This window comes from Nothobranchius furzeri, chromosome 6 (assembly GCF_043380555.1).
Source record: "Nothobranchius furzeri strain GRZ-AD chromosome 6, NfurGRZ-RIMD1, whole genome shotgun sequence".
NCBI lineage: Eukaryota > Metazoa > Chordata > Actinopteri > Cyprinodontiformes > Nothobranchiidae > Nothobranchius > Nothobranchius furzeri.
In genome coordinates this window covers 26,729,561-26,755,299 of record NC_091746.1, presented here as the reverse complement: position 1 = coordinate 26,755,299, position 25,739 = coordinate 26,729,561, and the positions used below count along the sequence as shown (strand labels likewise).

Here is a 25,739-nt window from a genome sequence, read left to right as displayed (position 1 = left end):
CAAATAAAACTAGCGAGGCACCAGGAAGGCAGCTCGATGGTTGCTTTCATCTTTCCCTGGGACTTTGAGTTCAACAAATTCAATTCTGTTTATTTACAGAGTCAAATCCCAACAAGAGTCATCTCAAAGCACTTCAAAGAGTAAAACAGTCCAATTGAGTTCAATTTATTATGATCCAAAAGGGTTCAAATGAAGGCAGCTTTGGTTTCTTGATGCTGTTTTGCTCCTCATCCGTGGAGCTTTGATAATTCTGACTGGAATATGGGGCAGGAAGTTGTGACTTAGCCTGAAACTGCTTAGGAATGAGATTATAGGTTCTGAAAGGTGAAACCTAAGCCCCCCTCCAGTCACAGATGGCTTCTTTTACTCCTCTCTCAAACCACCCATTCTGTTCATATTCTGCTACTCTATCAGTTTGTGTTTTCCAAATGTGGTAAATTCAGAGGAATCTTTTAACCCCCTCGCTGTCCATTCGCCCCCTCCAGGATACTTTCTCCATTTGGGTCGATTTTCCAGGGGCGAGGTCCTCAAAAAGAAAAGGGAAAACACCTGAGGTCTATCTGACCCCATTAGGAATGTCTTTGTGTTGAAAAACAATAAAAGGAAGTGGAATATTTTTCCTCCTTGTGCATCCTTTTGTTGCTTATTCTTGTTGTAAAGCTACTTTTATGCTGTTACACCAACATTCCCCCACAATGAAGACGTTTTCTATGATGTTCTATTGTTAAATGTGTAGATTGTTGTTACTGAGTTGAACAATGTGACGTGCCATTTTCAAAGCAGCATCAGCTCGGCGGTTTTAGCAGGTGTGGGAGGAGCCACTGCATCATGGAAAACCATTAATGACCAAAGAAAATCACAAGTTTCTTAAAATATTTTATTAAATCACAAAAATCCTTGAGATAAAAAAATATGAGATGAATTCAAGTCAATTCAAGCTGACTGGTGTCAGTGACTTTACAGCAATCCTCATATTAAGCAAGCATGTAGCGACAGTGGAGAGGAAAACTCCCTTTTAGCAGGAAGAAACCTCCAGAGGATCCTGGCTCAGTATAAGCAGCCATCCTCCACAACTCACTGGGGATGGAGAAGACAGAGCAGGCACACACACACACAACACATATACCAAGTGGTGTTTCTATGGTTACACTGTGATTTCTTCATAAATATTCTATTTGGTGAGAGAAAAACTTTATTGTATTTATCTTAGTGAATCTATAATTAAACGGGTAAACTAGTAGTAGCACATCCAATGTCAAAGAGAGCTATTATCAGGATGAAAGAATTAATTTAACAGCTGTTTCAGACATATAAATAAGTCTAATTAATTTTATTTTGTAATGTATTGTTTGTTTTATAACTCGTCACAGATAAACAATTCACAGTGAAGAACTTTTCCCAATTTATTTTACGTTCTTAAAAACAAATGAGAGTCAGCAAATGAAACCGCTTCAAGGCCGTGCGACAAAGATGGACACCAGGAGGCAAAGCCACAGTGGCGGAGACAGCGTTCCCGCAGGAGAGGCGTCCGATCGCTTAATTGAGTGATAACATTTACCCACGTTACCAACTTTATCCACAGCTACAAACTCGACAATCTGCGAGCAGCAGGAGGCGTTATAGTGTGCCTCGATGTTGGGAGCAGTCAGTGATGAATGTGAAAGGATTCCAGCGCCCTGTCGCAGGGAGATCCTCTCTATCCCGGTGCCGTTTCCATCCGTAAGGTTAGCCGAGAGCTCCCACTGGAAATGTCCACACTGGGACTGATCTTCAGGACAGTCGTCAGCGAAGACATTCACCACTTCACACTGTGGCTGCACAAAGTCTGTAATCTGGATGAAATAGAAGAAACATATTTCTGCACTGTCAGATGAATCATTAAAATAAATTTCACATCTGAATAACATAACTATTATTGTGATTGAGCATTCCATCTGAGAGTTTTTCAGAACGTTTTGGGCCAATTTTGCTTAAAATGCTCTTCACATACCGATGGCAACCAATAAATTAAACGTTTTGTTAAAAGACTTAAAAAATTTAATTGCCTCGGAAAAGTAAATGGTAAATGGCCTGTATTTGAAATAGCGCCTTCTAGAGTCCTGGAACCCCCCAAGGCACTTTACAACACAATCAGTCATTCACCCATTCACACAATCAAGTAAAATCCTTGAAAAACCTCATCCAATCCAATCTGGTCCCCCTTCACGACCCATCCATCAACCTCTCTGAGCGCTCGTCCTCAACAGAGCAGCCGAAATGTGTGTGTGTGTGCGTGTGTGTGTGTGTGTGCAGGCAGACTGGATGCAGTTTGATTCGTGTTCAAGATGATTTGATGGTGGTATGGATTTTCCAGGTGGCGCTCAGTGGTACTCTGTGGCGCTGAGCTCTTGTAATTTTGAAGTTAGGGTTAGAGTTATGAACTATGAATAGCCCTCTACTTATGTGTGTGTTGCAAGCGTTGTATCGGCGTTGCAACCATCAGAATCTGTGACTCTGGGGGTCAAAGATGAAACCAAGTTTTGGTTAACATTTCATTTCTGCTTTATGGAAAAAAGCAAAATAAATAAATAAATACACGTTTTCAATCATTAAGAAACTGGTGTAGAAAATACAGCTGCTGACCTGACAGACCTGAGGCCGAACAAAAGTAAAACCTCATTCAAACGTAAAAAACACAAAGAGCCAGTAAAATTTACTAATTTATATCTGAAGGAACTTGGTTATCCTACTTAATACAATCTTGGTCCTTTTTTAAAATCATTTGTCTTTAACTGAACTTAAAAAATTCTGTAAAGATATTATAAAAACTAAACTCCATTCGTGTGGTGTCCCCCAAGGTCCTGTCTTAGGCCCAAATGCTAGAGGTAATCAACCAAACATTTTTAAGGGCCTGACAGCTTTTATCACTTTAAGTTGCCATGTTTCAGGTAATGAAGAAAAATCCTGTCTGCTGTCATAAATAGTTGACCTTTGCAATACAAGCTTTGACCTGACATCCATGTTAGGAGAGAAGCACCAAAAAGATGAACTTGGCGTTACCTTGGTGACCACAGACAATCTCAGGATGACATAATTGGAGTCAGCGCCACTGGACGATTTGGCGTCAATCGTCAAAGTGACATCTGTTCCTGATTCGGTACTGGCAGGTGGTGTAATGGTTAACGTAGCATTTCCATATTGTTCCGTCACCAAGACAAGGCTGGGGAGTGAGGAAAGAAAACGTACTTTTAAAATTACACTTAACAGATTTTTTTAAACTTATATATGAGGCAACCAAGGGATTGTCTGAGAAAACAGCTTTGGGTCGTTTGGCCATTTGAGTGGAATTACAATAAAACTTTATTCTGATAAGAAAATAGGGATATTTAGCCCTAGTTTCCGGGCAAAAACAGGGATTTAAAGTTAAAGTGCCATTGGTCATCAACACACACTGGTGAAATTTCATCTCTGCATTTAACCCATCCCCGTGTGGAGAGTGGTGAGGTGCAGCAGTGGCTGTGCTTGGGAACTCTTTGATGGTCTAAACCTCCAAATCTGACATGTAAATAAAATTAAGCAAGTAATGATGGTGAAAAACTTTATGCTTCACATCAAAAGCTTACCTATTAACATTTAACAACAGAATAATTTGTAGCGTCTTCCTCTTACCTGTCTGGGAAAGTCATGGGAAAACCTTTGTCATTTCTGGCATTGATGGTGTATGAGCCACCGCCTCCCTGGGTCATCACTTGGAAGGGAACCATCAAGGTTTTGCCAGGCTCAACACTGCTGCTCACCAGAGCCTGGCAAAGAAAGAGAAAACAAATGAGTGGCAAATGTCTTCAACCCTCCCACTGTCCTAATGGGTGTGACCCCACAAGGAAAGTTGACCATTGAGCAGGGTTGATGGTTTATCCCTTGAGGTCCACGAGGCAGGAGTGAGGAGTGAGCACCACATCACCCTTGCCACGTGGACCTCAAGAGATAAACCATCAATCCTGCTCAATGGTCAACTTTCCTCGTGGTGTCACCTATTAGGACAGTGGAAGGGTTAAACATGAGGATTTGGGGGTGGGGGGGGGGACAGACCTGGATGTGAAGCTTAGAGACGGACATCTGTGTGGTTGACTGCCTCTGAAATTCGCTGTTGGACAGCTTGTCCAATCCTCTCAGAACAACCACAAACTCTCCCTCTGGAACTTTATCCACAGTGACCAGGATGTCTCCTTTGCCCAAGTCAGTCATTGAGCCGTTTGTAACTTCATCACGACTAGACACTATCAACAGGCCGATGTCTTTAACAGTCACCGAAGAGGGTCCTTTTCTGCCAAGTACTGAAAGCATCAGGGTGGCAGGCTGGCCTGGTTTAAAAAAAAAAGTATTTCTATCAATTTTATTTTATTTATTTTTTTTTCAGTTTATTTCCTGTTCCAGTCATAACAGAGCTGAATATGTAACTCTGAAACATTGTCAAGTATAATTCTGACTTATGAAAATATCAAACCACTTGGAGACAGTGCAGCGTACCTGCTTGTGGACGCCCACTGAGAACTGCATAACCCGAGTGAGGTCCACCGAACTTTTCCACAAAGTCATAAATGAAGGTGATAGTACTCTGGCCTGGGAACAAAAGCACGTGTAGTTAGTACAGAGAAAAAAGCTTCGCATTCATCAGAGACCTTCTTATTGCCTGCTTCCTTCCATCCTAAAATCACATTATGCTGAGACAGGATGAAGTCGTAGTCATGTTGGTTAAACCTTGACAAAAAAAACAACAATGCATTGTTTCTCGAAAAATTGCAAGAGATTGTGACCAAAACTGTCAACAGAAAACACAATTAAAGGTCTGTTCACATTGACGGGACCATGGACGTAATTTTCACTTTAGAAGTGTGTGTGTGTGTGTGTGTGTGTGGGGGGGGTATCTTTACAGTATGTTCTAATGGGAAACAGGCTTCAACACAAACGGTTGTTTTCTGCTTGGTCCTAGACCTCAACCAGTGTCAATTTAATATAAAGTAATATTGTTTTTCAATGGTAAAACATGCAGGGGTAAAAGCTTGACTTTGGAAAGAGTGGGGGTGGGGGGCATGTCCCCCCCCCCCCCAAAAAAAAAATTACATCCATGGACGGGACAAAGGAACCGTAACTGACCTGTGACTTTGAGTGTGTACGGATGGGCCGATCCAATTCTGATCTGCCAGGTTCCTGACTGCTTGTCAGGATTGAGACGAATTCTGTTGAGGTTTCCTACCGTCTGAATCACTCCCAGTTTACCTTTAGCCTCGTCATAATTCTGGCTCACTCCTTTAAAAATGCAAAATGCACCAATTATTATTTCAAAAATCCCTTTCTCCTGGTCAACTGCACTAGGCTGGATTAAACAGTTACCGGCAGGGTTGGTCAGTGTAAAAGTTATAGATGTCCCTGTGATGTAGATTGTGACAGCTTTCAGTGATTCGTCAAGCATGAAGGGGAAGGTTTCTGCCGTATCTCCTTTCCAGGCTTTGTGGAGAACCGTAACCTAATGGAGAGTTGGAACAAAACAAAACGGATGATTTATCTCAGATTTCCTTTCACCAGAATCCCACTGCCTGACCCAAAGGCACAAGGCCTTCCCTTTAGCTCCCGGGCTAAACAGCAACAGCCAGGCGTAAAATCTGGAAGCCAACAAAATGTCCTCCAAGGTCCGTCTCCTCTCACCTGGAACAACTCAAGCAAATAAAAGGTCCTACCACTTTTAAAGATTTGGGCACCAGTGCCAGTAATATGTGTCGAGGTGAATCCACCTATGGCTGGACCGCTCAGCTTCTTCCACAAGCCCCAGTCCCTTCACAGCCAGAGGTGATGTTCTTTGTCTAAAATACCCGGAATTTTGGAATCTCGGGATGCCCAAAGGGTTCAAATGAAGGCAACTGGACTTCTTTGGTTTCTTGAAGACGTTTAGCTTTTCATCCAGGGAGGTTTGTCAATTCTGACTGGAATATGGAAGAGTTGCGCTCATAAACTGTAGCTGTCATGCAAAATGAGCAGAAACTAACTATTAATACCCCTCACCCTCTGGATAGTACCGCTAAAGCCTCTGTCTTGTTATGTATCAGGTTATCCACAATGCACCAAACCCTTCGTGCTCCTGGTATCCCTCTAGGATAGGTGCTCTTTCTTCCATGAAAGGTCTGTCGAACTGATCTGTTTTGCTCATCATATAGGAGGAGACTCTAGCAGGGAAAAAATGCCCCCAGACGACATAGTTACGCTCAAATTCCTCCACTGGAACAAGCCAAAGTGTGGAATTGTGAGAAAAATGCCTAACATTCACATGAGTGTAACACAAATGTAGCCATTCATTTGCAATTTCAACATAGACGATAGTCGTATAATTACCCATTTGAAACTGTGACAGAAAATACGCATACTTATTTTACCATTGCCAACAGTTGCAGCCCAATGATAATGAGTTCATTGCTTCGATTAAAGAAAGCCTACATTAACAGAATCTTACCAGGGCAGATGTTGATGTGTCAAGGATAACATCTGTGGCCTTAGGCAGCTCAGCCTTGGACACTTGGATGGCCTGGCCTCCAGATGCTACAGCTAGATCCTTGTAGTCTTCAAAGGAAGCAGCTGTGACTGAACGACGACGCCTTCCGTAGGCTGTAGTCATAAAGAATGACACCTGAGAGGATAATTCAAAGAGATTAAACCAACTTCAGCCTTCTTAGATTGAGTGAACATTGATCACTCAGTAGAAGTCCGTATTTACCGTGGATTTGGTGCTTCTGATGAGGGCCGTGATGGTGTCTTTTAGTGCGATGTCCTTGGCTATAGCGTCAGTGAAAACATAGATGTAGGATGAGGAAGGGGCTCCAGTGAGAGCCAGCTAGAGAATGAAGGTTCAAAATCAGCATCGTTGAATCCACCATTTAAGGGTGTAATGGGGCACCTAAAGTCCCAGTTCAATAAGTACCGTGGATTAAATTTTTTGGTTTGGTCTGTTTTCAGTACATTGAGGAGACAAAGTGCAAAAAAGGTAGAGCTTTAAATGTGCCCTTCACTTGTATTTTAACTCATTCACTGCCATTGACGACTAAAGTCGTCCTTTTAAATCCAACCGTTCACTGCCAATGACGACTTTGACGACTAAAGTCATCATTTGCACTTAATTACTTTGTGGACATCGGAACGAGCCCTCGCACCGTGAGAACAAACATCTCAGCTCTAAAGCTGATCTTCATCCGCATACGTCACACGTCACGTGATCAGGAAGCAGAACATCCACGTGTTAGGAGATCGTTTTGGGCCGCTGCTGTAAAAAAAGTGAGGCACCAACCAGAAAAGTTTCTGCCGATCACAACTCAACAACGGATTCTGAAAGAACGGATAAAGCTCGAAACGCGCGGATTCTTCCTGAGAGGCGAGTCTCCGCTTTGTTTGGGTTGTTTTGGCGTCGACATCATGCTAGCGCTCAACATTCTGTGACTCTTAAAAAAACGTAAAATCGGTGAGAAACGCTGGCAGCGAAGGGCTTTAGCGATCAGGAAACGGCTGGCAGTGACTGAGTTCATACGTTTGCAGTGGTCTGTAGGAATGAATGCCTTGTAAGTCGTACTCTGGGGGAAAAGCTCGGGTGCGCCTGTTTCCGCACAGAGAATTCAGCTAGAGGAGACAGTGACTGTTTCCTGATATCTGGACATCTCGCCTCTGATTGGCTAACAGCAACGTGACTCTACCACTGACCTGTTCACTCTGCAATGTTGATTTTTCTTTAATCTCCACAAATGACATAAGCCTGGAGGAGTTATGCTGTGTGGTGGAGTTGCTAATGCTATTGGCTAGTTGAGACGTTCCTGAATGCTAAAACAACGACAGCCTTCCCTGGCACAAGTCAAGATAGAATTGAATTGCCTCTGTGTGTGAAACGTGCTATTCAAATAAAGCAGCCTTGCTGCCGATTGTTTTCTAAATGGTTTCAGTGGTTCTTCAGCCATAAACTTGAACAACCTCACATTGCACAGCACTCTGCAGCCCTCTGCTGGCCAAACACTGCATTTCACATTTTCTAGTTCGGTTAGCAACACTGATGGAAGGATGCAGCTGGTGAATTTAAACAGCTACTTGTGTTACCCCTTATAATTACTGTCACACATCAAAAATGTCAAGTCTACTTTAGTACCTGAAGTCCAGAGAGGCACATTTCTGGGACATCTCCACCATCGTGTGCTTTGAGCTTAGAAATTTCTGATTTCATTTTATTAGGGTCAGTTGTCCTTATCAGCGGTCCAAAATCTAGAAGAAGAGGAAAAGGACACATCACACTCAGTCCAGCTTATAACTTAAAGTGTTTCTGACACAATCCATGACCACTTTAACCTGATGTACCAGGAAAAAAAATAAAATTGAACCGCACTGATTTAGTAAGTTTGCTGACAAAAACATGATCACTTATTTTTTATGATAAGTTTGTCGGAACAGTGAAACAGAAAAATTACCAAAACTATCCAGAAAAATATATTTCTGAGAATTTTTCAATTCATTTGAATGAAATATGAAATAATCAATGATAACTCATGGCGACTATGCCACTGGAGTTCAGTGCTCGCCACATAATCAGAAGGTTGCAGGTTCAAGCTCCACTCAGTCTGTCGCTGTGGTTGTGTCCTTGGGCAAGACACCTAACCCCCCTTGCCTGCTGGTGGTGGTCGGAGGGACCGGTGGCGCCTGTGCTCGGCAGCCTCGCCTCTGTCAGTGCGCCCCAGGGCAGCTGTAGCTACACACCATGGGTGAATGACTGATTGTGTAGTAAAGTGCCTTGGGGGGTTCCAGGACTCTAGAAGGCGCTATATCAAATACAGGCCATTTAAGTATTTCATCCTGTTGCAAAAAGTAATTTACTACTTGGTGGCAAAGACTTTGCTGGCGGTCATAGCGGTCCAGTGTATGTTGTGTCTGGGATGGATTGTGTCCTACTCCTCTTTAAAGATCTTCTCCAAAGTCATCAATGATTTGTAGATTATGTTTACAACTGTAACCTTCTGCTCCCTCCACAGAGACACCAGAAGATTGACTGGGCCACTCCAAGACCTTAACATTCTTCTTCTTGAGCCAGTGCTTTGTTTCATTGGCCGTGTGCTTTGGATCATTGTCTTGCTGGAATAGTCATCCATGACTCAATGCTCACCCAAGATTTGACAGTACATGGCCCCATCCAACCTCCTCTTGATGCAGTTTTCCTGCCTCCCCTGGTAGAAGAACACCCTCAGAGCATGTTTCCACCTCTTAATTTGACTGTGGGGGCAGGATTCTTGTAGTCACGATGAGCAGCATTCCTCCTCCATACTTGGTGATTTGAGCTGATGCCAAAGACCTGGATTTTGGTGTCATCTGACCTGAACACTCTCACCCAGTCCTTATCTGAACCACTTAGATGTTCAGTAGAAAACTTCAAATGGTCTGTTCACTGGCTTTCTTGAGCAGGAGGGCTGTAGGATTTATGTCATTCATGTTCGAATGTGTTAACCACAGTTTTCTTGTTGACTACGGTCCAAACTGCTCTGATATCTTCAACTTTCTCCCGAGTGGTTCTGGACTGGTTCCACGTTATTAGTGAAGCTCCACAAGGTGAGATCTTGTGTGGAGCTTGAGACCAAGGAAGATTGGATGATATTTTGTGATTCTTCCAGCTGCTTGGTGACGATGTATCTCCATACTCCTGTCCTTTTCATTCTTGGAAAGCTCTTTGGTCTTAGTCAAGGCACGATGCCTGGAATCTGGATCGACGAACAACTTGTATCTTGTCTTGTAACCCACCTCCTCCGCTTGGCGTTCCCTGAACGTGTTTGAATTTGGTCCTCTTTTATATTGATTTTCTTTCCCTGTTTTCATTGGTCTCTTTATCCCTTGTTTTACCCATTTGTCCTCTACTTTAATGTTTTACCTTTTGTGCACTGTTTGAATAGCTTTTATTTTCGATTTATTCATCATGTTTCACATTTCTCATGCACCATGTTCAGCGCCTTGGGCTTCCCGACAGGGTCGCGGAAGGTGTTTTATAAATAAAGCGTTGATTGATTGATTGATGATTGATGATTGATTGATTGATTGATTGATTGATTGACTCATTTCTTTCATACAGATGAGTTGAAAAAGCTCCCAAAATCAGTTTATCTCTATAAAATAAATCTTGACATCGGAAATCTTGCTTATTGATTAGAGATCAAACACTAAATGAATTTAAGAAATTGCAAATAGAATTAGAACTTTTTTCTGGATAGTTTTCAGTCACCGTTCTGTCTCTAAATATTTAAATAAACCAACCACAGAGATTATAGAGGGATAATTTCTTTGTTAGTGGGCCGACTCACAAATCCAGAAGGGGTTCAGTTATTTCCCCTGACTATACCTCATTCTACTGTTAGTGTTTAGGTTTGTAGAAAGGTCCTTTTCTGTATGGATCCTCTCCAGCTAGCACACATTAGTTTCCTGGTTCTTTACTTCCAGGGGAGGAAGTCCGGTAACACTCAGTTCCTGGTACACTTCAACAAAGGACCCTTATTCAGTAGGTTGGTTTTAAACTTGATCATATAGAAATACCATAGAAAATAGTACAAACAAGACAATGTGACTCGCTGAAGCCACCCCTGAATGCTCAAAGACGCTAGCTTTTATCTTTAGCTTGGCCCTCCCCATTTGGTTACATCATGGTACATTTGTATTGGATCAGTACATGGAAATGTGTCAAGACCCATGTGTGTCATGAATCTGATCCTAATGAACAACATGTGGAAAACATGCTGCATCTAGTCTGATTGTGTAAGAACAAACACTCCAGCATACTTTGTGTGCAGTTAAATAATGGAGATTATCATTGGTATAAAGGCTACAACGTGAAGTGTTCACATTGCCAATGGTTTTCTATTGAAGTAGGACTGGCCATACCGGGATCATTGAAGGGCACAAGGATATACTCCGATGGTTCATCCTGCGTTCCGTTTTTGCTGTCGATGATTTCATAAACCACCGATCTGGCTTCTTCTATGTCATCTGACATACTGCCGGTGGTGTCAATCACGAAGGCCACGACAGACGAGCGTGCAATCCCCATCATCCTAGAGGAAAAAGCCCATTCTTTTATCACAGCCCCAACCCTGACTGCTACTTTTTACTTTAATTTTTATATCAATACAACACCAAATCACAAGAGTTGTCTCAAGGCAAACATTCCAATTGAGTTCAGTTCATTTTGCCAATTAGTTAAAAGTTTCTTATATATCGGGTCAGGGATGAGGTCCTGCCTCAAGTGGAGGAGTTCAAGTATCGCAGGGTCTTGTTCACGAGTGAGAGGAAGATGGAGCGTGAGATCAACAGGTGGATTGGTGCTGTGTCTGTACCGGTCTGTCGTGGTGAAGAGAGAGCTGAGCCAGAAAGTGAAGCTCTCGATTTACCGGTCAATCTGCGTTCCTACCCTCACCTATGGTCACGAGCTTTGGGTAGTGACCTAAAAAACGAGATGACAGATACAAGCCACTGAAATGAGTTTTATCTGCAGGGTGGCTGGGCTCTCCCTTAGAGATAGGGTGAGAATCTCGGTCATCCGGGAAGGGCTTGGAGTAAATCCGCTGCTCCTCCACGTCGAGAGGACGCCTCCCTGGTGAGGTTTTCCGGGCACGTCTAACCGAGAAGAGACCTAAAGGAAGACCCAGGACACACTGGAGGGTCTATATTTCTCAGTTGGCCAGGGAACACCTTGGGATTCCTCTGGAGGAGCTGGCCCAATTGTAGGGCTGCAACGATTCGTCAACGTTGTCGACAAAAATCGACAATTGAAATAGTCGACAATAAATTTCATTGTCGACGTTGTCGCCAGGTGTGTTTTTTCAGACCGAGTGAGGCATCTCACTTCATTTCATTACAATCCCTGCCGAGAGTCGCACGTGCACAATAGCTTCTCTGCTGAGCACCAACTAACAGAAATGGCAGCGTCCAACACCGCAGCTACGCGTACCAAACCATCTAAAGTTTGGGAGCATTCTAGCCGGGATTCGGCGAATAAAAAGATGACCTGCATTATTTGCAAAGCAGTCCTCGCGTATCACGGCAGCACCTCGGTGATGCATGAACACTTAAAGAGAAAGCACGTCGGACAGTTGAATGAAACAGAGTCTGACTCGCCTCGGAAAGATTTAAATAACATGAAAGCCAACACGTTTTGTTTTGGATGGACATTTTGTTAAACATATTTTCACTTTTATGAATAGAGATTTAATGTTGTGCCTGACAAAAGTATTTTAATTCTATTTATGCATTTATGTCTGTACTGACTGAGCACTGTGCCCAATTGGTGTTAGACGGCTTTTTTATTTACTTTAGTATGAATCGGCCTATCAGCAGCAAAGTTCAATAAAATGCATTTTCCATTAAAGTATCCATCTTTGTTGTGTTTATTATCATTTTTCACATAATTAAAGCAATCTCATGGTAAATTTAAGAAATATTTAATCATCCGATTAGTCGACTAATCGTTTCAATAGTCGGTGACTAGTCGACCATTAAGCTTGGTTTATGCTTGACGCATTCACTTTCCGCTTGGTGATGCAGCTCGCGGATGGAACGCGCTTCACAACTTGCAGCGTTTATGGTTCGTGCGGCTTGTCTCTGCGGCGAGCCAATATTCTCCCAAACTGTAGGGGGCAGCATGGAGCTCTACAGCATGCATCCAACACTACACCATAGTAGAAGTAAAAATTACTGTTGTTTACAACATGGCATTCCAGCATTTTTAACAGCGTCCTCATCTTTTCCGACAGTGCGAGCTATTTCTCTCCAAGAATTATTAACAACATGTTGATCACGGTGATCTCTGAGAGCTGAATCATACAAATGTCGGTATTTACGAACCTCTGCCATACTAGTTCTTGCCGGTCCGCCATGTTTTTCCGCGTCCAACCGTCCGCATGGTTAGAAATTTTCCTAGGTGCGCGTTGTGGAAATTTTGGGCCGTGCGGAGACGCAGTGGAGGGGCGTGGTTGTTAAAATGATGCAATTTCGCCCCGCGGAGCCGTGCGGAACTCGCGGATGCGTCAAGCATAAACCAACCTTTAAAATAGTCGTTAGTTGCAGCCCTACCCAAGTGGCTGGGAAGTAAGTAAGTAAGTAAAACTTTATTTATATAGCACTTTTCACAGATAAAATCACAAAGTGCTTCACAACATACATAAAAAGGCAAACAGGACAGGAGCACAAGGTCTCGTCTCGTCTCGTCTTCCTCCGCTTATCCGGGTCCGGGTCGCGGGGGCAGCATCCCAACTAGGGAGCTCCAGGCCGTCCTCTCCCCGGCCTTGTCCACCAGCTCCTCCGGCAGGACCCCAAGGCGTTCCCGGACCAGATTGGAGATGTAACCTCTCCAACGTGTTCTGGGTCGACCCGGGGACCTTCTGCCGGCAGGACATGCCCGAAACACCTCCCCGGGGAGGCGTCCAGGAGGCATCCTGACCAGATGCCCAAACCACCTCAACTGGCTCCTTTCGATCCGGAGGAGCAGCGGTTCTACTCCGAGTCCCTCCCGAATGTCCGAGCTCCTCACCCTATCTCTAAGGCTGAGCCCGGCCACCCTACGGAGGAAACTCATTTCGGCCGCTTGTATCCGCGATCTCGTTCTTTCAGTCATTACCCAAAGCTCATGACCATAGGTGAGGATTGGGACGTAGATCGACCGGTAAATCGAGAGCCTGGCTTTCTGGCTCAGCTCCCTCTTCCCCACGACAGATCGGCTCAGCGTCCGCATCACTGCAGACGCCGAACCAATCCGCCTGTCGATCTCCCGATCCCTCCTACCCTCACTCGTGAACAAGACCCCGAGATACTTAAACTCCTCCACTTGAGGTAGGACCTCTCCCCCGACCCGGAGGTGGCAAGCCACCCTTTTCCGGTCGAGAACCATGGTCTCAGATTTGGAGGTGCTGATCCTCATCCCAGCCGCTTCACATTCGGCCGCGAACCTACCCAGCAAGAGCTGAAGGTCAGAGCTGGATGAAGCTAGGAGGACCACATCATCCGCAAAAAGCAGAGACGAGATTCTCCTGCCACCAAACTCGACACACTCCACACCACGGCTGCGTCTAGAAATTCTGTCCATAAAAGTGATGAACAGAACCGGTGACAAAGGGCAGCCCTGGCGGAGTCCAACCCTCACTGGGAACAGGTCCGACTTACTACCGGCTATGCGGACCAAACTCACGCTCCTCTGGTAAAGGGACTGAATGGCCCTTAACAGAAAGCCACCCACCCCATACTCCTGGAGCGTCCCCCACAGGGTGCCCCTGGGGACACGGTCATAAGCCTTCTCCAAATCCACAAAGCACATGTGGATTGGTTGGGCAAACTCCCATGCCCCCTCCATCACCCTTGCAAGGGTATAGAGCTGGTCCACAGTTCCACGGCCAGGACGAAAACCACATTGCTCCTCCTCTATCTGAGATTCAACTATCGATCGGACCCTCCTCTCCAGTACCTTGGAGTAGACCTTTCCAGGGAGGCTGAGGAGTGTGATCCCCCTATAGTTGGAACACACCCTCAGGTCACCCTTCTTAAAGATGGGGACCACCACCCCAGTCTGCCACTCCCTAGGAACTGCCCCCGATGACCACGCAATGTTGCAGAGACGTGTCAACCATGACAGCCCTACAACATCCATAGCCTTGAGATACCCAGGACGAACCTCATCCGCCCCCGGGGCTCCGCCGCTGTGTAGTTGTTTGACTACCTCAGCAACTTCTGCCCCCGAGATCGGACAGTCCATCCCCAGGCCTCCCAGCTCTGGTTCCTCCTCGGAATGCGCATTGGTGGGATTGAGGAGCTCCTCAAAGTATTCCTTCCACCGTCCGACTATAGCCTCAGTTGACGTCAGCAGCTCCCCATCCCCACTGTAAACAGTGTGAGCGAGTTGCTGCCTTCCTCTCCTGAGGCGCCGGACAGTTTGCCAGAACCTCTTTGGAGCCGATCGATAGTCTTTCTCCATGGCCTCACCAAACTCCTCCCACGCCCGAGATTTTGCCTCGGCAACTGCCACTGCTGCACCCCGCTTGGCTATCCGGTACCTGTCTGCTGCCTCCGGAGACCCACAGACCAGCCACGCCCTGTAGGCCTCCTTCTTCAGCCTGACGGCTCCCCGAACTTCTGGTGTCCACCAGCGGGTACGGGGGTTGCCACCACGACTGGCACCGGCCACCTTACGACCACAGCTAGCAACAGCCGCCTCGACAATCGCAGAGTGGAACAAGGCCCACTCGGACTCAATGTCCCCCACTGCTCTCGGGACGTGGTCAAAGCTCTGCCGGAGGTGGGAGTTGAAGACCGTCTTGACAGGTTCTTCTGCCAGGCGTTCCCAGCAGACCCTCACTATGCGTTCGGGTCTGCCAGGTCTACGCGGCATGTTCCCTTGCCATCTGATCCAACTCACCACCAGGTGGTGATCAGTTGACAGCTCCGCCCCTCTCTTCACTTGGGTGTCCAAAACATACGGCCGCAGGTCAGATGATACGACTACAAAATCTATCATCGACCTGTGACCTAGGCTGCCCTGGTACCAAGTGTACCGGTGGGCATCCTTATGTTCGAACATGGTGTTCGTTATGGCCAAACTGCGGCTTGCACAGAAGTCCAATAACAAAACACCGCTCGAGTTCTGATCAGGTGGGCCGTTCCTCCCAATCACACCCCTCCAGGTCAAGCTGTCATTGCCCACGTGAGCATTGAAGTCCCCCAGCAGGACAATGGAGTCCCCTGATGGAGCACTATCTAGCACTCGTCCCAGGGACTCCAAAAAGGGTGGGTACTCTGAACTGATATTTGGCCCATAAGCACAAACAACAGTCAGGACCCGTTCCCCGACCCGAAGGCGCAAGGAAGCTACCCTCTTGTCCCCCGGGGTAAACCCCAACACACAGGCAGAGAGTCTCGGGGCTAACAAAAAGCCAACCCCAACCCTCCGCCTCTCACCCGGAGCAACTCCAGCAAAGTAGAGTGTCCAACCCCTCTCCAGGTCTCGGGTTCCAGAGCCAATGCTATGTGTCGAGGTGAGTCCGACTATATCTAGCCGGTACCGCTCAACCTCTGCCACAAGCTCCGGCTCCTTCCCCGCCAGCGAGGTGACGTTCCATGTCCCAAAAACTAGTTTTCTTGTCCGGGGATTGGACCGCCAAGGCTCCCGCCTTGGTCTGCCACCCGATTCACAATGCACCGGACCCTTCATGTTCCTCCTGCGGGTGGTGGGTCCACAGTTGGACGAGCCCATGTATCCGGTTCGGGCTGGGCCCGGCCGTGCCCCATGGGCGAAAGCCCGGCCACCAGGCGCTCGCTCACGGGCCCCAACCCCAGGCCTGGCTCCAGGGTGGGACCCCGGTAACCCTCCGGGCCGGGTACTCCGACTCTTCGTTTTAACCGCCATGAAAGATCCTTCGAACCGTTCTTTGTCTCACCCTTCACCTAAGACCAATTTGTCATGGGAGACCCTACCAGGGGCACTAAGTGCCCCAGACAACATAGCTCCTAGGATCATTAGGGCACTCAAACTCCTCCACCACGATAAGGTGACGGTTCAAGGAGGAGAGGAGCAAAAGGTCAACTTACATAAAAGCTTGTCTAATAAAAGTGTCTTCAGCTACTTTTTAAAAGAATCAGCAGAGTCGGCCACACGAAGAAGCAAGGGCACGGCGTTCCAAAGTCTGGGAGCTACAGCTTGAAAGGACAGGTCCCCTCTAGTTTTAAATCTGGTCTTAGGGACCTTCAGTAGGTTTTGACCCTTGGACCATAGAGTGCAGCCAGAAGAGTGAGGGATTAAAAGTTCTGATAAATATTGTGGAGTTTGTCCATTAATAGCTCTAAAAGTCAAAACTAAAATTTTAAAAACAATTCTGAACTTGACTGGTAGCCAACTTAAAGAAGATAAAACTGGTGTTATATGAGCCTTTCTATTGGTTCCTGTAAAAAGCCTTGCTGCAGCATTCTGGACCAACTGGAGATGACTGACATCTGATTTGTTAAAACAAGTAAAGATAGAGTTACAGTAATCTAAACGAGAGGAAATAAAAGCATGGATCTCCAAGTCCGATTTTGAAGTAAAAGCTCTCAATTTGGAAATGTTTCTCAAATGATGAAGGCAATTTTTTACTAAATGTTTTGAGTGGCAGCTCAAAGACATGGACTGGTCAAAATGAACACCAAGGTTTCTGAGACTGGTCTGGACTGAGGAGCTCAGGGAACTGAGGTGTTGTTTGATTAAAAGCACTTTCTGTTCAGGAGCAATGATCAGCGTTTCAGTCTTGCTTGAGTTCAACTGAAGACAGTTACTGGCTAGCCAGTCCTTAATTCACTCAATGCAATCAAGTAGGTCAGCTAACTTGTTAAACTCTGTGTCCTTGATAGAGCAGTACAGTTGAATGTCATCCGCATATAAATGGTAGGACACATTTTTAAAGCTTTAAATAATTTCCCCAAGAGGGCAAATATATATAAAAGAAACAAAATTGGGCCAAGGACCGAGCCCTGGGGAACACCATGAAGCAAAGATGTGTCTTCAGACCTAATCTTGTTTACATATAAAGAAAATGTTCTGTTATTTAAATAGGAAGAAAACCACTTCAGAACGGTACCAGAAAATCCTAACTCATTTTGAAGTCAATGTCACAGAATTTTATGGTCAACAATGTCAAAAGCTGAAGACAAATCCAATAAATCCAGTACAGTATATTGGCCAGAGTCTGCCGCCATCAGTACATCATTAGATACCCTTAACATAGCTGTTTCAGTGGAATGCATCTTACGAAAACCTGATTGGAACTTATCTAAAACATTATTAAGGTCCAGAAAAGTAGTCAGCTGCCCTGCCACCAACTTCTCCAGAACTTTAGCCAAAAAAGGGAGTTTTGAAATTGGCCTATTGTTATCGGGTTCAAATGGGTCCAAATTGGGCTTTTTCAAAATAGGGCTTAAGGCTGCTTGTTTGAAGTAGCTTGGAACTGACCCAGTAGAAAGCGAAATGTTAAAAAAGTTTGGCGATGTGTGGGCCAACAACATCCCAAACTTTCAAGAGCAGTGATGAGCGAACTACATCTAATGGGCCGGAAGACGGCCTCATCTTTTCCAGAGCAGTATTTATGTCCTCCACAGTAACGGGAATAAATGAGGACCACAAGCATTCTGAGTGACCAATATTAGAATTTAAGACGGGACGGAGTAATACTAGCCCTAATGTCATAAATTTCTTTTACAAAAAAGTTTAAAAATCTGTTGCAGTCCCCAGTGGAGAACACAGGTACCATGGAAGCTGGCGGTGAAACAATTTTACTGATGGTGTCAAACAAGAATTTAGGATTTTTTCTGTTCATGTTGACAAGGTTAGAAAAGTAAGAAGATCTGGCCTGTTTAATCAACTCGTTGAGCGATGAGATCAACTCTTTTAAATGCAATCTGTGGACCTCAAGTTTTGTAGATTTCCACAAACGTTCCACCTTACGGCAATACCTCCTAAACAGCTTGATGTTTTCATTCATCCAAGGGATAGGGTTTTTAGAGAAAATATTTGTTCCCTAACTGGGGCAATCACCGTGACCATCAAAATTCAGAGCAGAGGCCGAGCCTAACACAGGCGCCATCATGCCATGTGGGTGTGGGTGCGGTGTGGAAAGAGGGAAGTCTGGGCCTCTCGGCTAAGGCTACTGCCGCCGTGATCCGACTCCAGAGAAGTTGAAGAGAATGGATGGATAGATAACCGCAGCAATTTCCTTACTTTGGGATTTCTCACACATATGACAATTAACCTTTCTGATTCTGACATATAATGAACCCGGCAGATTGCACTGACTTGCTGAGTCAGAGACTTTACAGCAATCTCCATACTAAGCAAGCATGTAGCGACCGTGGAAAGAAAAACTCTTCTTTAACAGGAAGAAACCTTCAATCTCATCCTGTTGTACCTGAGAAAGTCCTGGTCCCCTGCTGCTGAGCGGATGTCCTCCAGCAGCTGGAGGCTGGCCGCTGTGGCCAAGTTGACAGCAATGTCATGGAAGGCTGCATTGTGTGGATTGCGCTCGTCTTTGTTGATGCCTCCACGAGGGGCTCTTGTGCTGGTGTAATCAGACCCACCTCCATGGCTACACTTGCCTAGTAAAGCACACAAGGGTAACAACAAACTGATGAAAACACCTGCAGTCTGGGTCTTCTGATCCAAAGTGGTTCAGAGTTTAGTTAATCTGTTTTGTCTTGTGGTTCAGTTTGTTTTCCCTCAGAGAAAACGGCAAATTAAACACAAAGCATCACTATTGACTGTACGTGAATGTTGGAAAAAGGTTTTGAAGTGAATTATACAACAGACATAACAGACACATTAAAGATGTGAGGCATCTTACCTCGAGGTTTAGCAGAAGAGTAGATTCCCATATAGCCCGATGTGAGAATTTTGTCCCTCAGGATGTTGGGGAGGATCTGATTAGGACATTGTCCACTGACACAGTCCCTACAGGTGGCAGTGCTCACATCTATAGAAAAAAGTTAATGAACAATGATGGCAAGTCCTTGTTGGCCGTTGTATCAGGCTTACCCGCTCAGGTCCTGGTTAGCACAAACATCTAATTAGCCAATTTGATTTCAGTTGTTGGTATCTCTAAAGAACATTTATGTACAGACGTAGCAGAACATAAAGAAACATGGATGACGCAAAACACAAAATGTAATCTCTGGTGTGGGTCAGGTCGAAAAGTTCAGTTCACGGCTGTTCCAACTGTACCAAAGCTCCAGCCATGCAACCTCTCAATGCTGCAGATTCATGAAGGTCCTGGATGAGACCATGGTCAACAGCCAGGTCGGTGGTGGTACAGTGGAAAGAGGACACACCCCTGAGTGGATATCTCTCGTTTTGTTTTGTTCAGTGCTCTAGATGGAATAAGAATGAACAGCTCATGGTGGCTCAAGGGTTATGGGCTCGACACACGGGAGGCGACATCGCCTCTCCTCCATTCATTTTCAATTAGACATACGTGACAAAGCGATAATGGCGGGTCTCCCTCCTACTAAGCGAAACGCGAAAAACGTGCGTGTGAAATTTTGCGCTCGTGCACGTGTCGTGTACAGGCGACCCAGCGACGCGATCCCAGAAAGTTGAAATATTTTCAACTTTTGGTCGCTGTCGCTCGGACGTCGACCAATCAACGGAGGTTTCATTCACTGACCAAAGAGCGGACAGGATGCTCCGTACACCTCCGAGCAAACATGGAGGAGAAGTTGATTATTATTATGTTTTATAGTAAAATCAGAAGTAAGATTTCACATAACTCTAGCAGCACCTTGTGAAACATCATATCTACCGCTTTATTAACTCTGAACCGCTTAAATAACCTTAATTCCCTCCAACCTGACACAGCCAAGCAAAACAACGGAAGTTTCGATTTCGCCATGGAACAGAACGCGTAGACGGCTTTGCCGCTGGCCGCAGGTCGCCTCCCGTGTGTCAGGTAATAAAAGCGACAGTGACGAATTTCGCTGATTGCGGTCGTTTGTCGCCTCCCGTGTGTCGAGCCCCTTAGAAGTTCACCCTTTAGTCTATGGGTTGCTGGTTTGAACTCCAGCTCCATCCGTGTCCATCTGTTGGTGTTGGTTAGGGAGAGCGGTGGGGTTTGTGTGGCAGCATCTGTTTAGTCAGTTTGCTGTGTCCACAACATACCTTATCGGTGCGTGAACGTGTACATGAAGGGGTGAAGGAGTGTAAAGAGCTTTGGGTGCCTTTGAATCAGACAAGCACTGTAGAAAAACCACCCTGGGCCTGTACGCGGCCGGGGAGTTAGAGTCCTCTTTTACTAACTCACATCTTTCCTCAGAAAGCAGCACTTTCACTCACGTACCTGCCAGGTTTTCCAGGGGAAGATCCGGCCGTATGAGGCTGATGTATGGCTCTTTGTATCCCAGCTCCACCCAGTTACTGTGGCTGTAGAAGTCCTGATAAAACATGGAAACCAGGATGCCGTTCAAAATGTGTCACGATAATATTCATGGGCTAGTTTTTATCACGTGCAGCGCTTTGGGTTTCTTCTCTAGTTGTAGTACAGCGCTACGATGATGAGGGCGATGAATATTAAACGATAGGCACAGTTTTCATCGAGATTCGCCTCTCCAGCTCCAGGAGACCTGACATGAACATTTTTCACTTTGATTGCAGCTTTTAAAAACTTTTGATTAGCTAGGCAAAGGACTCTGGGATGTAGGGATAGACTGATGTCTCAGTTTAGCCATTGTATTATATATCAGCATCAGCCAGTACACCTCTTTAGTATGTTGGCTTTCCTTTAAAATCAGGCACATCTGCAGATATCCAGATGTTAAGTCTCAGAAGTGATGGGTTGGTGCTATGATGCTGTTCCTGTCAGGTCCTGGAAGCTTTCAGACACAGTTTAGAAGAAGATGTTGTCATGAATTATTAGGAAAGTGAAAGAAACGTTGAATACATCGTAGATGTTGCTAGTGTGGAACAGTGTCAGTTTATTTTTTAAAGGGCTGGAGACAAAAACACGAGGCCCCCTGGACTGCTTTCGGTGTATATGGATATAAACACTTCCAGATTTGATCTTATTTTCTTCATGCGTCGACATCATCCTCACCTGGAGAGTATGAAGGATCCTCCCCAGAGTTTCCCTGGCAGCCTTGAAGTTCTCCTTTTGAATATTAGCCTTAATAGCCATCATGCCTTCCATGATCAGACCGCGTCCCTCTAAGAAAGCTTCAGAATGGAAGTGATGTGGAGCACTGAAAAATGTTTCCCACATGTAAACATTTAGTAAATCAAACCTCACGCATTTAATGGTCAGCATTTACTCTCATTCTGTCATTGTTCATGCTAGTTCTTCTATACCTCCTGAGAAAGTCGAGGTCTACCAGCCCGTTCTGAACTGAGATCTCTCGGAGTGCCATGAAAAACTTGGCGCCGGACACGTCTCCTTTGACATCATCACCCAGACAGGCCTGGACGAGCTCCTCTGGAGATGGTTCCTGGATTACAAAGTAAATAAAATAATTGTAGATTAAAGAACAGATGCACCATAAAACATGCACCATAGAAGAAGAAGAGGAAGAGGAGGAGGAAGAGGAAGAAGAGGAAGACGAAGAAGAGGAGGAAGAGGAAGAAGAAGAAGAAGAAGAAGAAGAAGAGGAAGAGGAAGAGGAAGAGGAAGAAGAAGAAGAAGAGGAAGAGGAAGAGGAAGAAGAGGAGGAAGAGGAAGAAGAGGAAGAGGAAGAGGAAGAAGAGGAGGAAGAGGAATAGGAAGAGGAGGAGGAAGAGGAAGAAGAAGAGGAAGAAGAAGAAGAAGAGGAAGAGGAGGAAGAGGAAGAGGAAGAGGAAGAAGAAGAAGAAGAAGAGGAGGAAGAGGAAGAGGAAGAAGAGGAGGAAGAGGAAGAGGAAGAAGAGGAGGAAGAGGAAGAAGAGGAAGAGGAAGAGGAGGAAGAGGAAGAAGAGGAGGAAGAGGAATAGGAAGAGGAGGAGGAAGAGGAAGAAGAAGAGGAAGAGGAAGAAGAAGAAGAAGAAGAAGAAGAGGAGGAGATGTACGGAGCATCCTGTCCGCTCATTGGTCAGTGATTGAAACCTCCGTTGATTGGTCCTCATCCGAGCGACAGCGATGAAAAGTTGAAAATATTTCAACTTTCTGGGATCGCTGGGTTGCCTGCGCATGACACGTGCACGAGCGCAAAATTTCACACGCACGTGTAAAGGATGGGTCGTTTACATCTTACTTATGAACCATAAAATGTGAGATTCCATAGAAATATGAAATATCAATCTGATGGATCTTTGAATATTTTAACCAGAAGATCAGAACTTTTTATTGCAGGGATTAAGCGACACTTCGTATTAACTCCCAGGAAAGAGAGAGAGTCAGGTTTATAATAGTTAAGAAATTTATTTCTACACAATTTAAACAAGACTAACTTCAACACTCTGTGTACTGATGGACTAAGGTGGAGTGAGACGTGATGAATGATGATGGTGTGTGTGTGGAATGTTATTCAGAACCAGCGGATCCGGAGAAGCAGTTAGTTCTGAGTGGGAGTGAATGTTTCGCTCTAAACTTTAGTAGGAGATTTATAACACACGTGAAACGCCATCCGTCGGTCTACGTACCCCAGGGGAAGCCTCCGTTTAGATCCAGAATGTCGAGGTCCTCTTGGACCCTCCTTGGTACCGAAGCCAGTAGAAAAGCAGCGGTGCCGACCAAACTGGTCTTGGAATGCTTCCAGGTCACGACAGGTTACCATTGGTGTCAGCGAGACCCTGAAGGGGTCGTGAGGTTCAGCTTTTATTCTGAAGGAACCGTTGCGGTCAGGTGTAACTTGCAACAGATTTTATCCAGCTTGTCGAGGTTCTTTTGGCTGAAGAGGAAGTCCGGATGGCCGGTCCGAGACTTCTCTAGAACACTTGAACTAAAGAAAAGGTGGCGTGGGAGAGTTTTTATAATTGTCATATTTTGGTTTACTGGCGAATCAGAATTTGACATGAAAAAGAGGGTTTATACAAACACCACAGATAACCACGCCTCGCATCAGAAACGAAGGTTCTGATTGGATCAGACAAAAGGAAATGTGTCGTGTGACTTTAGCATTACGTGTCATCAGTGTCTGGTGGAAATGTCCAGGATTATAATAACTTGTAAAATACTACTGATCACAGGATTATGATATCAAGTAATAACATTGTCATTTCACAGATTGATTGAACATTGGGCTCACATTATTATTGGTAATAACAAAGTAATTGATTATGTATTTATCAAAATGGTTCTTGTCTTTGCTGTAACAGAGGTGAAGCAGTTCAGATGAGCAGAGTGCATGAAAGACCTTGGCCACTATCTCATGTAGATTAGGCTGTCAGAGACTTTATGTCTCTGCTCGAGCAGACGCAGCAGATCATGACCTTTAGGTCAAAAACAGGACGCTACACATGTTTTTCGCATTTCGCTTAGTAGGAGGGAGACCCGCCATTATCGCTTTGTCGCGCATATCTCATTGAAAATGAATGGAGGAGAGGCGAAGTCGCCTCCCGTGTGTCGAGCCCACTATGCAGCGAAGATCTCACAGTGGCCTTGATTTTAGGCGACAAAGACAATAAGCAAATATAGTTGATTAGGGGGTGACTTGCACTGTTAATGGCAAAAGCTGGAAGATTTTAAAATCCTTACATCTCTAGGGTCTTTTCAGCTGAAATGTTGTCTCCATGAAAATGTAACAACAAGAAGGATCCGTGTTTTGTTTTGGAGGCAAATACTAAGAAACGTATTTGTCATTTTTGTGGTCAATGCCAGAGAAAACCCAGGAACTTTGTGTGAGGTTGGTTATTTCCTTGTTCTAACAAAGTGTTGTTAAAAATCTTACACCGCTGGAATTTTGGTCTAATTCCCTTAAAATGGAAATTCAAAAAGCATTTGTGGGTTGAACACCAGAGCTTAGTATGAGAGTTGCACCATGGCAAACACACGCAAGCTTCTCTAACAGTGACAAAAAGCCATCTTTGTGACAAACTCTTGTTTAGCGTCTGATGCCATCGGCGTTCAGTGGGGTGAAGGTCAGGAATGCAGACAGGACATTCCATCCTCTCCACTTTCACATTCTGAGGTCTCTGATGAACCTCACTTTGAAGAGGCGCCACATAAATCGTTGTTGTACTAGTTGATGATCTTGGAAAGCCAAAAGCTCAACCTCCTTCTTCAGGCCCCGCCCCTAAACATTGCTTCCAGAATACAGGAGAACGTCAGACATGATGGATGTGTCATGTTCCTGGGCTGAGGTGAGTCACACCATCTCCTCTCACCAGAGTCTGAGTTAATTCTCCACAGGTGAGGAGCAGAGGGAGCAACAGCTGCAGAAGATTCCCAAATCTGGAACGTGGGTTTAAAAGGAGGATGGAGACACTTCACTTTGCCGGACGATTGCACCAGTTTAGGTAGCACCAGCCACTCGACTCTGAACTTTGATCTTGTTAATCCGTGTTTTGACTCGCCTTCGACTAGTGGATTAAATGACCTTGGATTGTATTTTGGATTCGGAATTGGATTATCCCTTACGTCTGTTTTGTCTCGCTCAGGATCACATCATCTACTCACCCTCGCGGTCTCCGTTTTCTAGAATAGACTCATTACGTTCCATCCTCCTCCGCCGTTCCTGTTTGGCTTTCCCTCTGCTACCTCACCCCTCCTGGATCTCTCACCCTCTGCCCAGCGTCCTCCCCGGCTTCCCCTCCTCTCCTGATCACCCTGAGCACCTCAGAGACTCGAGCCGTATTGCTCATCCTCACAGGACTTCCCTGTGCTGTTTCAGTTACCGTTGTTATAATAAAGACATTTTACTTTACTGCTTTGGACTACGCGTGATGATTCTGCGTGTCTTGGGTTAGGCACTTACCTCGAGTCATGACAGGATGTTGTCAAACAACCATAAAGATAAAATGTTATCTTATCTTTTCAACCCACTGAAGGCAGCTTTTCTGCCATATTTCCTAACAAAACGGACCTACGTAACAAACGCAGAGCCTTCAGGACTCCCCGTGGTGCCGTCCCAGACTGTAACCTCTCCAAGTTGAGAGAGAAACCACTGGTGTGTTCTCAGTCTGGAACAGGAGGGGCAGCCAGCATTGGGCTAGCTATATTAGCTAGCTTACATGATTGTTAGACAGTTTTATGTCTTCAGTGGAATTAATTCAGAGGTTTTCCAGTGTCATTGGACCAAAAAGGCAA

General features: G+C 45.3%; 1 protein-coding gene across 1 annotated transcript in view; it reads right to left on the bottom strand.

Moving 5' to 3' along the window:
• Positions 1 to 859: 859 nt before the first annotated feature.
• LOC107393600 (von Willebrand factor A domain-containing protein 7) overlaps positions 860 to 25,739 on the bottom strand; it is a 26,810-nt gene continuing 1,930 nt past the window's right edge. Inside the window, exons 3-18 of the mRNA XM_070552074.1 lie at positions 21,872 to 22,008; positions 21,621 to 21,765; positions 20,868 to 20,961; positions 19,380 to 19,508; positions 18,948 to 19,134; positions 10,915 to 11,084; positions 8,153 to 8,265; positions 6,743 to 6,859; positions 6,482 to 6,655; positions 5,371 to 5,503; positions 5,134 to 5,286; positions 4,507 to 4,599; positions 4,069 to 4,340; positions 3,649 to 3,782; positions 3,040 to 3,199; positions 860 to 1,832 (exon numbers count right to left, since the gene is read on the bottom strand). Of these exons, the coding sequence (XP_070408175.1) occupies positions 1,452 to 1,832; positions 3,040 to 3,199; positions 3,649 to 3,782; positions 4,069 to 4,340; positions 4,507 to 4,599; positions 5,134 to 5,286; positions 5,371 to 5,503; positions 6,482 to 6,655; positions 6,743 to 6,859; positions 8,153 to 8,265; positions 10,915 to 11,084; positions 18,948 to 19,134; positions 19,380 to 19,508; positions 20,868 to 20,961; positions 21,621 to 21,765; positions 21,872 to 22,008 (2,592 nt within the window). The 3' untranslated portion in view covers positions 860 to 1,451. The remainder of the gene's footprint in view (positions 1,833 to 3,039; positions 3,200 to 3,648; positions 3,783 to 4,068; positions 4,341 to 4,506; positions 4,600 to 5,133; positions 5,287 to 5,370; positions 5,504 to 6,481; positions 6,656 to 6,742; positions 6,860 to 8,152; positions 8,266 to 10,914; positions 11,085 to 18,947; positions 19,135 to 19,379; positions 19,509 to 20,867; positions 20,962 to 21,620; positions 21,766 to 21,871; positions 22,009 to 25,739) is intronic.